Source organism: Taudactylus pleione, unplaced genomic scaffold, assembly GCF_031769625.1.
Source record: "Taudactylus pleione unplaced genomic scaffold, aTauple2 ptg000012l, whole genome shotgun sequence".
NCBI classification, from domain to species: Eukaryota; Metazoa; Chordata; class Amphibia; order Anura; family Myobatrachidae; genus Taudactylus; species Taudactylus pleione.
Window position 1 is genome coordinate 4,675,662 of NW_028284415.1, and position 16,661 is coordinate 4,692,322.

At 43.4% G+C, this 16,661-nt stretch overlaps 1 protein-coding gene across 5 annotated transcripts in view; it reads left to right on the forward strand.

Moving 5' to 3' along the window:
- RAB11FIP4 (RAB11 family interacting protein 4) overlaps positions 1–13,205 on the forward strand; it is a 122,570-nt gene extending 109,365 nt beyond the window's left edge. For all 5 annotated transcript variants that reach the window (XM_088468556.1, XM_088468557.1, XM_088468558.1 and 2 more), the window contains 8 exons: positions 4,005–4,104; positions 4,862–4,965; positions 5,286–5,426; positions 8,593–8,674; positions 9,455–9,592; positions 9,955–10,113; positions 11,131–11,274; positions 11,448–13,205. In XM_088468556.1, the coding sequence (XP_088324682.1) occupies positions 4,005–4,104; positions 4,862–4,965; positions 5,286–5,426; positions 8,593–8,674; positions 9,455–9,592; positions 9,955–10,113; positions 11,131–11,274; positions 11,448–11,564 (985 nt within the window). In that variant the 3' untranslated portion in view covers positions 11,565–13,205. The remainder of the gene's footprint in view (positions 1–4,004; positions 4,105–4,861; positions 4,966–5,285; positions 5,427–8,592; positions 8,675–9,454; positions 9,593–9,954; positions 10,114–11,130; positions 11,275–11,447) is intronic.
- Positions 13,206–16,661: the final 3,456 nt, after the last annotated feature.

The following is a 16,661-nucleotide window of genomic DNA, read 5'->3' on the forward strand; positions in this document are numbered from 1 at the left end:
ACTTTTAACTTTTCTTCCCCTATTTACATCATCCTTACTATTACCATGTTTTCTTCAAATCCCACCTTCACTCCGTGTCTACCTAATCTTTTGTTCTGCCCCTTGCTTCCATCTTTATCCTTTCCCCCTTGTCTCTTCCATTTCCTCTTCCCCTTATCTCCTCTCCTCTGTTTACCTTCCTCCCCATCTTCTCCCATTACTCCACTTTCATTCTCTTATACTCCACAGGGGTCCTACAACCTCACTGCTAATCCCTCCTCCCACTCCCCTCTCCATGCCACTGTACCCCACATCCATCCACACATCATTAATTTCCCTTCCTGCCCACCTTCTACTGGCTCCCCTTCTAGCACTGGAGTCCGCACCATCGCTACACTCTATTCAGCTCGGTCCCCCAAATTAATCTCACCCCCACGCTATAGCAACCCTGATAATCTCATTCAAATCTCTCCAACAAACTCTGTCCCTCTATCCTGTGCCCTCTGGAATGCCAGGTCAGTCTGTAATAAACTGGTCCCAACCCATGACCTTTTCATCTCCAACTCCCTGAATCTCCTAGCTATTACTGAAACCTGGATTTCACCCTCTGACACCGCTTCTCCTGCAGCTCTCTCCTCTGGGGGCCTCACCTTTTCCCACACCCCACGACCTGGGGGTCGCCATGGTGGTGGTGTTGGGGTCCTTCTATCCCCTGGTTACTCATACCAACCCATTCCCTCTGAACCATCCCTCACATTCTCTTCATTTGAAGTCCATGCTATACGCCTCTTCCACCCAGTACACCTCCAAGTAGCTGTCATTTACCGTCCCCCTGGCCCTCCCTCCAAGTTCCTTGACAACTTTGCTTCCTGGCTCCCTCACTTTCTCTCTTCAGACCTTCCCTCCATTATCCTAGGTGACTTCAATATTCCAATTGATATCCCCACAGAATCCTCTGCCTCCAAACTCCTCTCCCTCACATCGTCACTTGGTCTCTCCCAATGGACCTCCTCAGCCTCCCATGTGAGTGGCCATGTGCTTGATCTGGTATTCACACACCGTTGTGATATTTCTGACCACCTCAATTCCCCATTCCCTCTTTCTGACCATCACCTTCTCTCTTTTAACCTGTCCCTCTCTCCTTCCCCTCCTCTACCTCCAAAAGCCTCCATTACTAAGCGTAACATTGACACTATCGACACAGGTTCCTTTTCTTCCCTGCTTGACTCACTTCTCTCCCCTATCCTCTCTCTCTCCTGCCCTGAACAAGCCGCCTCCCTATACAATGCCTCCCTTACTTCTGCTCTGGACTCTGTTGCCCCAGCGATCACTATTCACACTCGCAGATCTACTCCTCAACCCTGGCATTCCAAGTGCACCAGATACCTGCAAAAGTGTTCTCGAACTGCCGAGCGACAGTGGAGAAGATCACGCTCTAAGGCAGATTTTCTCCATTTCAAATTTATGCTCTCATCCTATAGTGCTGCGCTCTCCCTCTCTAAACAGTCATACTTTAAGAACCTCATCTCCTCTCAGTCCTCTAATCCCCAGCGTCTCTTCACTACTTTCAAATCCCTCCTTCGCCCACCCCCTCCTCGTCTCCCCTCCTTGCTCACTGCCCTTGACTTTGCTACCTACTTTACATCTAAAATTGATTCCATACGTCAGGACATCATATCCAATCAGTCCCCCAGCTCTCCACCTCCTCCTTTCCCTAGTCACCCCTCCCCATCAACTTTACCAACTCTAACATCCTTCTCCCCTGTATCTGGAGAGGAAGTCATGGCCCTCATCCGGTCCTCCCCCCCCTTCCACCTCCCCCCTTGATCCCATCCCCTCCCGCCTCCTCCGCTTCCTCTCTCTCTCAGCCTGCTCCCATCTTGCCCACCTCATTAACCTCTCCCTCTCATCAGGCACTGTTCCTTCTGCATTCAAACATGCCCTTGTCTCCCCCATTCTTAAAAAAACCTTGATCCTAACCTTCTTTCTAACTACCGTCCCATCTCTCTCCTCCCCTTTGCCTCCAAACTCCTTGAGCGGATTGTCTACAACCGCCTTACCACTTTTCTTTCCTCCCACTCCCTCCTTGACCCTTTTCAGTCTGGCTTCCGTTCTCTCCACTCCACTGAAACTGCCCTCATAAAAGTCAGCAATGACCTCCTTGCTGCCAAATCCCAAGGCCACTACTCTCTTCTCATTCTCCTTGATCTCTCTGCTGCTTTTGACACTGTGGACCACCCTCTCCTGCTGAATATCCTTCACTCCCTTGGTCTACGTGAAACTGCCCTCTCCTGGCTGTCATCCTACCTCTCTGACCGATCTTTTTCAGTTTCCTCTCACGACTCCTCTTCCCCTCCACAGCCTCTTACAGTAGGTGTTCCCCAAGGTTCTGTTCTTGGTCCTCTCCTATTCTCCCTCTATACTTCCTCTCTAGGTGAACTCATCAGCTCTTTTGACCTCCATTATCATCTCTATGCTGATGATACTCAAATCTACCTTTCCTCCCCTGATCTCTCCCCCTCTCTTCTGACTCGTATCTCCAACTGTCTCTCTGCTGTCTCTTCCTGGATGTCCCAGCGATTTCTTAAACTTAATATGTCTAAGACAGAGCTAATCATCTTCCCACCCTCCCACATCACCTCACTTCCCACTATTTCTTTATCAATTGATGGAATAACTATCTCATCTAGTCCCAAGGTGCGCTGTCTTTGAGTTATCCTGGACTCATCCCTCTCCTTCAAACCACATATCCAGAACCTTTCACAGTCCTGTCGTTTCCATCTCAAAAATATTTCTAAGATCAGACCCTATCTCACCCAGGATGCTACTAAAACCCTCATACACTCACTGGTCATCTCCAGATTGGACTATTGTAACCTCCTCCTATCTGGCCTCCCCAAATCCCATCTCTCTCCTCTCCAGTCTGTCCTCAATGCTGCTGCACGGCTTATCTTCCTCTCCAAACATTCTGTATCTGCCTCCCCTCTCCTACAAGCCCTACACTGGCTCCCCTTCCCTTTCAGAGTCCAATTTAAGGTTCTCACGCTCGCTCACAAAGCCCTCACCCAATCTTCTCCCATATACATCTCTGATCTCATCTCCCTTCACGCTCCTCTCCGCCCTCTTCGCTCAACTAATGCACGCCGCCTTTCATGCCAGCTGATTACTTCCTCCCACTCCCGCCTCCAAGATTTTGCCCGCACTGCTCCCCACCTCTGGAACTCTCTCCCACTCTGCATCAGACTCTCCACCTGTTTGCAATCCTTCAAACGGGCTCTCAAGACCCACTACTTCATCAAAGCCTTCCAGCTATCATTCTAATTCCTTGCTACATGCTCATTCGTCCCCATCTACCCCATCTGTGTCAACCCAGTTTGTCTTCCCCCACCTTTTTAGAATGTAAGCTCTCACGAGCAGGGCCATCTACCCTCTTGTGCTTCTCCTTACTATAGTGTCCTTTACTTCTTACTCACCACTAGGGCACCTAACACTTGGTTGCTTATGCTCTGTTGCTTATCTGGGTGATATGGTCACTAATGTAGCAATGTATATTATCCATGTTCTGTATTGTATTGTTCTGTAAGTCACTTGTATACAATTTGTTTTTGTACTTTGTAAGGCGCTGCGGAACACTGGGGCGCCATATAAATAAATGCTAATAATAATGATAATAATAAGGATTGATTGCTAGAGAACATTTTGGCATAAGAGATAATGGCAGAATGTTGGGCATGGTAGTGGTCTAGGCGGGAATGTCAGTAATGGTAAATGTGTGCAATAGTAGTGGATAATGGAGGGAATGCTAAGGTCCAGGAGGTAGTGAATACCAGGGGAAATATATTGGAGGTAGGAAATGTGATGTATAAGCTGGTTGTTGCAGTCCATGTTGGAATCACAGGGGTGCTAGATAATGCTCGGAAGACAGTGGCTGGAGGCTAGTGCTGGACAGCTGGTGAATTGCTGGGCACTGCTGGTAATATTGGGAATCGCATGGCTGCTGAATAATGGTGTTCTGTAATTTGCAGGCAGCTTTTCCACAACAGTAATTTGAGCAGCAGCAATGGCAGCACAGAGGACTTGTTTCGTGACAGCATTGACTCCTGTGACAATGACATCACTGAAAAGGTGAGGACGTCCTTGTGATTGTCTCTGTGTAATTGTTTATAGATATCTAGTATCTGCAGGTCTGACACTGTCAGCAAATGTGTGCTTTATCTGTGGGATTTTATTATGGTATGCAAGTTCAAATGATGTTTGTGTGTGTCAATGTAATTGTGTATGTTTGTCAACAATTACTGTCCCTAGCACAGGCAGAATCTGTGCTTCTGGTACTGAAATTCAATTGCCAATAATTAGAGCTGAGTGATTTGGTTTTGCTGAAAACCTGTACACACCTAAAATTTGGATTTTTGAGTCGAACAGTGTCCTGGCTCAGATTACTTTGGGTCTCCGAGTAGAACCAAGTCCCGACTCTGATCTTCTCGCCAATTCCAGAATTTGGATCTAATATTCGGAGCTTGCATATTTTTTATTGTATTTCAGTCCCTCTCTTGTGACTTCAGGAGCTGTGAAGTGGTCATAATTGACTGGAAATTAATGTTATTGATATTAATCATACTATAGGAACAAAAACCGGTCCAAGGTACATGATTTTAGCTGTTTTAATATTTTTAAAGATATCCCAAACCGAACCAAAACACGTCAGGGTAGTTTTGCCACCAAAACATTTGAGGGTGGCTTTGCCAAAATCAAAACCTGGGGGTCTGGACACTTCTCTACTAATCAGACTCGCTGCTGCCACCTGCTGGTGTCCTGAGAGCAGCGACCTCTATACTGCAGTAATACAACTGAGAGCTAAGTAATCTTTCTGTCCCCATGGCAGGTCAGCTTTCTTGAAAAGAAGGTGACAGAACTGGAGAATGACAACCAGACAAATGGTGATGTAAAAAGTAAGCTGAAGCATGACAATACACAGCTGGTACACAGGTAAGAGATATGATACTATATCAGTAACCTAAAAGTTGCACGCCATACATAGGGGAACTTTACAGTAAGAGAATTCAGGGTGGGATGTTTCTTGTTTGAAGATTAGGTAAATATAATAGCTGTTCTTTTCCACTACAAAGGCATACAGTACACATAGATGAGCAGGCTGTCATACTACATACCTTTCCATTCAAATGAGAACTGTATCTTTTTATGTATGCTGCAGGTTTTCAAATACTAAAGCATGATGCACAATCAGTCTTGTGTTTGTGTAGAGCGACAGAATGACATGGTCACTGAATGTTGTTTAATGTCTACAGAGTACATGAGCTGGAGGAGATGCTGAAGGACCAGGAGACCAGGTCTGATCAGATTCTGGATGAGGAAATAAAGCGTCACAGGGAAACCTATAGCAGACTACAAAAGGAGAAAGGGACAGAGATTGAGCTCCTGAATGCTAGGTAACTGTCTCAATAGTCCTGCTTATGATTGTGATGGTACAGTTGTGTCACTGGTTTTTGGGTGGCATCTAGTGGACATTTCTGCATCCGGCTGAAATATCTTACAATGACTATCTGATGGGTAGTGCTGTTTTTGGGTGTGTTGTAGAGTGTGCTATATGGACAGGGCAACCATCAGGGGAGGGACTGCCGAGACTGGAGTCCTGGACCCAGACATAGAGGGCGGCCCACCCCTGGCTCCTATCGTCAATACCTGCATCAGGCTGCGTAACAACGGTGGGCCAATGCGCAGGGAGGACTTCTTAAAAACAAGCTTTCCCTGTGCATCAGTCCTCAGTGAATCCTTTCTGCAGGTCCGCGGCACTCCCACCTATGTTTGAAGTCACAACGTGTGATGACGCATAGGGGTGGAGCGCCGCGACTGAATACTGTGCCCTAGAGCTCCAAGTGAGCAAAGATTGAATTGCAGAGGTGAGGACAGAAAGATCAGCCAAAGAAGAAGGTAATAAAATAAGGTGGTGGAGCGAGAAGGGGCCATGTCTATTTTGTCAGTCCTGGGCCCCATAATTTCTGATGGCAGCCATGTACATGGAGGCTACATCTTTGGTAACGTAATACTGTAGCTTTCCCTAGATAGAGCATCATCACTCTGGAAGAAATTAGGTTGGCATGTGAATGCTACTTTAGTCCCAGATGTCATTAATTTTATTTTCTCTCTACAATGAATGGCTTGGTAACCTACATTTTGATTCAAAGTTATTTTATTATGATTTTATGATTGCTCTTACACATGTTGATGGTTTTCATACATATAAGTGATGGAAAGAACACCTAAAACCAATAGTACTTCTAACAAAAATAGTCACACTAACCTCAAAGCACTGTGGGGTGAATCACCCTGAGATATTACCCATGACCACTGAGATGTCCCTGAATACCTGGAGTCTTGGTATCAGACCGTGGGAGATGCCAGAAAAGCTTCACTAATATAACCCAACACAGAGAGAACATGCCAAAAGAGCATCTGCCAGTCTGAGCAAGCTCTTATGCTAATGCTGGGTACACACTTGCCGATGCCGGGTCTGACGGGGGTAGGTACGTATCATGCAGTGGCAAACGCAGGATTTTGAATGGGGGGTTTCCAATTTCTGAATACAGAGCCAATTAAAAAAATCCACAGAGATATATATATATATATATATATATATATATACGCAGTGTGTGTATATATATATATATATATATATATATATATATATATATGCACAGTATAGACACCTATATATATACACACACACACACACACATATCTACACATATTGCCACATACACAGTATATACAAACGCATATATATATATATAATATACACACACACACAGTATACACCTATATACACAGTGTGTGTGTGTGTGTGTGTGTGTATATATATATATATATATATATATATATATATATATATATATATATATATATTATATGCAGTGTTGCGGCGGCACTCTGGGTGATTTATAAATACACAGACCCTTACAGCTTGATATTGACTACGTTTCAGAATAAATAAATATATATATATATATACACCAATTAAATTAAATATCCACTTACCACAAATCTGACTTACAGAATAGCCTGTTGAGGAGCGGACTTGGTGGTACTGCAGCACTTCCCTTGCCTATTTCTCTTAGGTGGCCGCGGCCCGCCGCTGCAGGGAAGGAAGTAGGGCCAGCACAGCGTTGTACGTAATGGCGCTGCAGCGTCATTAGTATGACAAGAGTAGCCAGGAGAGGGACCATTCACGGGGGAGGGGAGGAGTCACCATGAGGGTTACCAGGGCTGGTGGCGGCACTGTACCCCAGCTTTGAGCCCTCTAAACCTCAGGGCCCGGGGTACCAGTTTGTACCCCCCTGTCGCGGGCCTGTCCAACGGGTAGTCTGCAGGCGGAGTGGCAGATTGGGCCAGCCGGTGTCACAGTGACATCACTTGCGCTGGACCCATCTGCCGCAGTTAATCTGTGTATTCTATAGGGGGGTGGAAGCGCATGACCATTAGAAAAGGCAGCACTGTGACTGTAGACTGGAGCCTGGAGGCGGGGCTGGCCGGGGAGTGAGGAGACAGACAGTACTGTGACACTGCAGTCTGTCCGTCTCAGCCCCAACTACATGATAGCTCGGTGGTTGCGGCCGGCTTCACAAGTGCCGCGGCCGCCGGGCAGATACGATGGACACCTACAGGCTGTGACTGTGCCTGCCGCTGGAATTCTCAAAACAGCGCGACGGCCGCGGGCGGCTCTATTAGTGCCGTGGCCGCTGCTTGTAATTTACACAGAGGCCCATTCGCTAACGGGCGGCACGCCGCCCTCTACTGGCCGGCGCTCATAGGCCTAAAGCTGCCTAATGGAAGCAGTCGGCCCTGAGGGCCCCCCCCTGCCGGCAACCCCCACCCCCTTCACCTGCGGCTCCAAGAGAGAGCACCGGGAATAGTCAGCACCCGGCGGCAGCTCAGCTTCTCAGCCGCCTCTCACAGTGCCCCATCGGAACTGCCTGGGAGGAGCTGCACTCCAGCTGCAGCTCCCCCTACGTTCAGCCAGCAGCCAAGCCCCAGCTGGTTGTAAGCTGAACTCCGGGCCCGGCTGCTCCTTCTCTTTAGGAAAAAAAAATAATTCAGCTGGGCAGCGATGGAGCGGCGGCCAGGGGGGGTTTCTAGGTACTCGGAAACCCCCCCTGTGTGCGCGTATGTCATGCTGCAGTCTGCAGCTTGGCCTCGTTAACAGCATTCCCCGTCTGACCTGCAGTAGGGCGAAGTTGCTAGCGACCCGCGGGAGCGCGCATATCATGGGTACACACTAGATGATGTACCCAATACGTCGCTCCGATCCCCTGGATCACGCAACATATCGTCTAGTGTGTACCCAACTTAACATTACCCATACACAATAGCCAGATCTGTTACATTTGCCTGCACCAGCAAAACAACTCCAACATTTTATAAATGGGCAAGAAATATCTGCTTTAGAGCAATCATTTTAGATTAAATAACTCTACATTTCTGAAAGCAGAATGAATTGTCTTGGTCACTAACATAAGGTGCTGCTGACCTGAATATATCTGTGTGTCTCCATTCTTATATCCTCTCTGACTTTCTCTTACTGTTGATTTTTTTTATCAGGGTTCTGGAACTGGAAGAGGAGAATGATGATTTATTAACCACAATAAACAGACTGAAATCACATACAGAGAAAATAGATGAGGTGAGGAAGCACTGACTTCATATTTGGTATAGAGGTTATAGGAGTTTTCACGTATATGTGTGCAGAGGGTAGGGATGACCACCGATAGTTAACAATCATCGATGGTTGACTTTCAATGGTTTTGCCATCGGCAATGGTTGTGTGGTTTTTTTTTTTTTCTTCTTGGTTTTTTTTTTTTTTCAAAGGATAAAGCTTAGCCCTGTCCCCTAGCATCTGCTACACCCGCCCTCATTTTTGATTGGTTCGCAGCCCACTGTGCCCTCAGCAGTGGTGGCCATCGAGGGGTGCAAACAGTTGATGGTTCACCATAGATGGTTTTTGAGCCCTCGATGGTAACCATTGATGGACACCCCTCCTATGGCCATCCCTAGTAGAGGGCCTGATTAAGATATGGGAATATAGTAAGATAGAGCAAGTAACCGTGTACCTGGACAAACCATGTTACAATACAAGGGGTGTAAATACATAATTCTTTTTTTGTTTTGCATGCATGCATGCATGCAGAAAAATACTGGCAGCTTTTGCATGTAGCCCACAAGTGCTTGACAGCTTTATATTTACACTGCATAATAGATATCAGTTTGGACACACCCCTCCAAAATCTAATCTCTCTGCACATTTTACATCTGCCCCACCTGCAGTGCAGCATGGTTTTAGTTACTTGCTCTATCTTACTCTATTCCCAAATCTGAATCAGGACCAGGGTCCGCTATATTCTTTACATAACGTTCCTATAATCCAGCATGTTGAACCAGCCACAATGTTAACTTTGTGTCTCAGGAAAGACAGAGAATGTCCGATAAACTGGAAGACACCAGTCTACGGCTTAAAGACGAGATGGGTCTGTACAAGAAAATGATGGATAAACTGCGTCAAAACCGACAAAACTTCCAGAGGGAACGGGAGGCTACACAAGAGGTGTGTCTTACCTGAGCACGTGTTTGTGTGTGTGTTTTTTTTTCCTGTTGAAAATATGATTACTTCTACGCTTAAGCCTTGCTTAGTTCTATTTTATTATTTAGAGACACTCTGTCACCAAATGGACAAATTTTGAAGTTCTTGCATAGTTTCCATTTGTAACTGTTCTTGTTACTCATACAGTCACTGATTTGTGCCGAAAACAACAACTTCTGTTGTGACTCATGGTTTCCAGATCAAAATAATGTAGTCATATTTCCTTCAAACGTTTGGGGGTCAATAATCAGTTGACATCAGTATTTTTGGGTATTTGCATTTAACACCAGATAGATCCTAACGCTAGGCATTCCCTATTCTTTCAGCTCATTGAGGACCTGCGCAAGGAGCTGGAACACTTGCAGATTTATCGGATAGATTGTGAGAGGTCTGGCCGAGGAAGAAGCTCGTTATCCGGACTGCATGAGTTCAACACAAAAACTCGAGAGTCTGAGCTGGAGCAGGAGATCAGACGCTTGAAACTGGTAATAATAACCATTTGACTGCTAATGAAAATATGACCATTTATTTTTGGTGTGGGGTGTTAGCCTCTATTAAGTGACACACCCCCTCCCCTTGTTTGTAGAACAGCCATTGGAGTTCACTAGCAGGTGCCTGATAAATGATGGTGCTAATAATACACATCCAAAACCAGATAACAAAATCGTTTAGCTCTTAACTAACTCAGGCCAATAATATTCTGTAGGCCAGGCCAGCTTACCCTGGCTGTCCCCTGGTCTGTGGTTTTGATTTGCAAACCGTGGTGAAATCCGTTACCTATGACCGATAATTGCTTACAATAGTTAACAAAAATGTACTCCTTTGCTAAAGGGACTGATGTAAATGATTTTAAATATTCTCTTTAAAAAGCTATGTAATATGTTGGCGCTATACAAATAAAGATCAGATAATAAAGAAAGATAGTAGTTGGTGTTTTACAGATGATGCATGATATAGCAACTATTGTGGGGAGGGTGGACAGCAACATGATAATGCAGCTACAATTGGGCTGTTTGCATATGGTTTCCTTGGGACTAGGTGGTCTTGGATTAGGGCAGTACATTTGCCTAACAAAAGTAGAGTTTAACATCAAAGTAATTGAATGCATCTTGTGTGGGGTCTGAGTTTATCACTACAGGTAATGAATTGCCTGCCTTTGCTCAGAATTGGAATACAGAATAAAGGTCACACCTATGCAAAAGGTTACCATACAAGGCTGTAACGTTTGGAAAAAGAAGAGGAACCTCCATATTGCAGAATTTATATAATCTCTTTACCAAGAAGTTTGTCATGCAGTAAACACACTACTAAAGGGCAATGCACTAACAGCTGACTGTAAACTGCTGTTTGTCACCATCGCTGTAGTAAGAAAATGAAATGAGTAAACACAAAGTGATCAGGAAGCGTTGGCACAAAACACATTTTCCCCTCTCTCTCAAGCATTACCTGTTTTACTAGAGTATTTGTGTAAGATGTCTTTTTCTTTCTTCTTCCTTATGCAGGATAACCAGAAACTACGGGACCAGAATGACGATCTCAATGGACAGATTCTCAGTCTCAGCTTGTATGAAGCAAAGAACCTTTTCTCCACCCAAACAAAGGCTCAGTCTCTGGCTGCAGAGATTGACTCGGCCTCTAAGGATGAGGTAAGACCACCAGTATCACTGATCTAGACTTCAACTATATACAGCATATGCTTTTACAGATCTAGCAGTTTGCATCTGCCTAAAGCGATAATAGGCTGATGGGTGTAAGTATCTCCTACATACTCTTCCTAATCCAAAGCAAAAAATCTCATTTGTATTCTATTTAATTTCAGCTCATGGAAGCCTTAAAGGAACAAGAGGAGATTAACCTGCGTTTACGACAGTACATGGACAAAATCATTTTAGCCATCCTGGACCACAATCCGTCCATACTGGAGATCAAACACTGACGTGCATACAGAACAGCTACTTCTCACACTCCGGATCCCTTGAATATACTGTGATTGTTTAGAAATATAGTTTTATATATTTGATCACCTTGTAGGTGTATTGTGTTCCTATGGACCACCCTCTATGCTGATGTTCACTTTTCTCTTGAAGACTTAAAGCTGCTAAAGCAGACCTGGATTAAACTGGAAGACATGAAGTTTCATATAGTGTAACTGGAAAACATGGATGTCATGAATCCTAGCATGACGGAAGACCGGCTGTACTGGATCATGTCATAACTCTACCTCTTGCTGGATTTAACATTCGGATGGAAATGTCAGCTCCGTGGCTGTCCCACAGCTTTGCCTTTCCTGGACTAATGTCTGTTTACTCTTTTAATTGGGTTATTGTTGCACCAGTTCAGAGCCAGTTATAGCTGATGGAGGAGGCCATAGTACAGTCAGCAGAGAACAAGTAGGTGTAGTTTGTGAGACCACTAATACGGAGATAGTGGCTTGAAACCAGGATGTATCAAGTGAGGAGCTATAAAAGGACCATTAAACCTAATATACAAGTGTCTTCTATGAAATGATTAATAACACTACTCACACGGGTGTTTGGAGCAGATCTGAGTTGTATGTAAGAATGAAGTGATACTTATATATGATGCCAGTCTGCTGCAAAATGTCACCATGGTTGAGCAGGGGTGATATATATAGATATATATCTCTTTGCTAACAATCCTATGAAAGGTCAGTGGTTTCTTCTCAGTGTGAAATGGCTGATAACACAGATCAATTGATTACAGCTAACCACACAGCAAATGTTTATACAATTAGATGTTTGACATTGTAATTACATTTGTTCTGCAGCTGGTTACAAGCTATTGTTCTCTGTTATCTAACATGTTAGCCTGATAAGATTGTCAATATGGTGTGAAAATATTTTATGCTTATATTTATAAATGCTATTTGTGTATATTTAATATTAGGCACCTTGTATTTTAGATTTGGTGAGTCTTTAAAGACAAATTTGAATTTATTTCTCCAACAAACCCCACCTGTATGACTAATGTGGGATGCTGGCATGGTCTTGAGAGTTAGTGCGCACACACATATAAATTCCTCTAGGTATTTATTGGGAAGAGGGCATATAGCCAATAACATGGGTGAAATGGCACAGCCAATGTTACAGGTGAGAGGGTGCTCACACACACAGTGCCTCTAAAATAGAAAGTTTGGAGATAATAAGAAGCAAGTGGAGGCCTGTCATTTGGCATGGGGGCTTTCCTGTAACCACTCTCTAACCAGTGTTTTATATATTTTCTTAAACAATCTCACAACTAGAAATCACCACACTTCCACACATCCCTCTAGATGCACTACTCACCACTACCACAAGAGGGGGATCAAGGACACATAACACAATACCTGCATTAAGCAGGATTATATTATGTGAGTGAACTGATTATTCCAAATTAATGTATATAGGAATGGGCAGTATGTTTAAATACTGAATGTAAAGAGAAATGTACTTGTGTTTTGCACACTTTATTGAGATCATTGGTACTGTGCCTTCAGGCTGCACATTGTTAGATATGTTACACTTTGTATGTGCCATCTTTCACACACTGTAAATTTGTAAATAAACAGAGATTTGTACACCTTGTGCCATGTATAACTCAGACACACTGTTACGATCTTTATACGTATTCTGTTTGTCATATATGAGATTTATAAATTGTGTCGATGAGGGATGTTCAGAATGACATGATGGTGATGAGCGTGATATAATTATTTAGTTACAGGCTTTGTACATGTAAATCCTTTTCAGTGCTAGGATAGTAAGGGTATGGAGCGGTCTGTGCCCGAACAATGTCCTTACTGTGAATACTACTTGCATTTTTTTTTTTTTTTACAGACAAAATGCTGTTTTTTCAGACGTCTGTTTATAGTCTCTATTCAGGGGTGGGCAATACGTGTCCATCCAATCCCAGCATGCCTTGTGACCCTTTTAATATTACCAAATAGCTAAACTGTGGCATGGCATGCTAGGATGTGTAGTTCTACAACAGCAGGGGGGGGGGGTGCTTATTGCCCAACCCTAAATTATATGTTTATAGAAATATATACAATCTATATCTTCCACATGTATAAACTTTATGGATGACAGCTTGTGAAGGGACCAGGGATTTTTTTGCAAATATAAATAAAGGACCTGATATAGAGCATTAAAAAAGGGAGATTGCATAGTATTTAAACCATTTTGCATTGCAGATGCAGATGTGGCAGATTCTTTATTTTACTTAAAAAAACTTAATTGAAGCACTAAAATATACAATATAAGCAACAATGGAAAGAATCACTAAAAACTAAAGTTTTGTATTGTAAAGGACATTGACGCAAAAGTAATGCAAAGAGCGATAAAAAGAAATCGAGGAAACAATCTATCTGGATATCGAGGATGAGGCGTGAGGAGACCAGGAAAATGATGCACAAAAGTGAAGACTGAGAAATGAAACATAGAATTTGACGGCAGATAAGAACCACTTGGCCCAACTAATCTGCCCCATTTTTAAACATATTGTTACCTCAACCCTTATTGATCCTTACTTCTTCTGAAGGATATTCTTATGTCTATCCCATGCATGTTTAAATTGCTCTACTGTCTTAGCCTCTACCACCACTGATGGGAGGCTATTCCACTTATCCACTACCCTTTCTGTGAAGTCATTTTTCGTCAAATTTCCCCATAACCTACCACCCTCCAGTTTCAGAACATGTCCTCTTGTTCTAATACTTCTCTTTCTTTGAAGAATGTCTCCTCCTTTACCTTGTTAAAACCCTTTATATATTTGAATGTTTCTATCATGTCCCCCCTATCCCTTCTCTGCTCCAAACTATACATATTAATATCTTTTAGTCTTTCCTGATTTTGTGGTGTAGACCTTGCACCATTTTAGTTGCCCTTCTTTGTACAGTCTCTAATGTATTAATATCCTTCTGGAGATATGGCCTCCAGAACTGAACACAGTATTCGAGATGAGGACGTACCAATGACCTATACAGTGGTATTATCACTTCTTTCTTTCTACTACTGATTCCTCTCCCTATGCAACCAATCATCTGACTTTCCTTCCTCATTGCTTTGTTACAATGTTTGCTTGCCTTTAAGTCACCTGAAATAGTGACTCCTAGATCCCTTTTCTCTTCAGTAGCTTCCAGTATAGTGCCATTAATACTATATTTGGGAGTATAGATGGGGAGTCTTGTACATAGACTTGAGTTTAGATGGGGAAGATTTAAAATGTGCAGAGAGATTAAAGTTGGGAAGAGGTATGTTTTAGCTTAGTGCTAAATTTCAGTGTAAAAACCAAACTCTTCCAGTATTTGTTCACTACATGCAAAGAAAAAAAAATGCATTTGCACCCCTTGCATTGCAATATGGTTTGTTCCAGGAGCAAACTACTGTGTTTTTTAGTTCCCTCCTTATGCTGAATCTGGCCCAAAAGGTTCGCCCTATCCGTAATGAACTTGATAAGCAGATACAGAATCCCCAGGTCTTCTCTCACTGTCTGAACTAAGAGCACATTAAAACCTTAAATCCTTGAGGCTGCTGTGTTCTTTTTTTTTTTTTTTTTTATATATATATATATATATATATATATATATATATTTTTTTTTTTTTATGATGGTACTTCTATTAGGATGCAGCAGATGGCTGAATGTATATAATAATCTAATTATAAGCCAGGGGCGTATTAAGTAAGGGGTAGGTCCATGTGCAGCCTCCGTCCGAGCCCCTGTGTCTCTAGCTGGCGGCACAAGTAACTAGACACTGTCATTGTGCCAGAGCTGGGAATTTGTCACTGCGTTCATTTCCCTAGTGTGCATGCGCAGCGTGCCAGTAAAATGGACGCCATGCCATTTTCCCCGCTGATTTGTGCAGTGTGGCTGCTGTCGCCGTGGGACTACAGAGAGGTAAGTATTACAGAACATGGGTGCAGGGTGTGCTGTGTTGGCCTTCCTGGGCCCAGGGGCCCGTGTGCACCCATTATAGATATGCCACTGTTATAAACACATCTCTCTGAGGGCTGCTACAACATAAGAGTTTGGTTTTAATGCCTGTCAATGTGAAAGAGACACGTGTGTGAAATGCATGTGGTGATGAGTATAATGCCAGAGGGCGTTATATAAAAAAATAGGCTGTGAAACACTTTCCCCACTGTCATAGGCTAAAATGGCTAATGTCATCTGAAGATGGGTTAGGACAATGGGTCAGCTTAATAAATTGGGCCAGAATGCAATCCCCCTTGAAAAATATTGGGACTGATGTCTGCAGCGTTTGTTTGCCGATCACTGTTGTCTCCAATGCTAGGCTTTGTTAATTAGGCTAGTTACTTAAAACATGCACAAATTGTCACTAGGGGGGAATTAGGTTAATAAATAGGCCACTATGTATTGACATGCAACCACACACACCTCAATACCTTTGTGTTGCTCTGATAGGGTAAATGGATCCACACCCACAATTGACACCTGTTTCACAACTGGATTTTCTCTCCTTTATTATGTGGGGTTTGTGATGTTTATGTTTCTCACTCATTTTCTTTGTATTCCTCAGTACATGAGAAGTGATTGTTCTGCACAGTTTCTGCTAATGATAACAGCCAGTGGGTTATTTTGTGTATATAGTATAATCATTAGAGACTCTTCTCTTTTTTGAGATGCTGGAAACTTGTACAATATGTATATATAAATAATTGGATTCATTAGTCTGTAGCGCTTGTATTACAGGAGTGTATTAAGTCTACATACAGGGCTGCCATCAGAAATTGTGTGGCCCAGTACATAGGAAACCTGGAGTCTTCCCCCTTCCCTCTCTCCTGTCACACTCATTTTCTTTTGTTTTGCAATTAAACAATATGTGGTCCCCATCCAGGAGGTGCTATAGGGACATGCCGTAACTGGTTCCATTGTGTCGCTGTAGGAATCTGGTGATGGCAGCAACATAACCGCTTAAATAATCAACTGCAAATGTTATTACACAATTGTTGGGAGAGCCATGCTTTTCTCTTTTATTTAGTCTTCTATAACAAGTACTCTAAACAAAGGTTT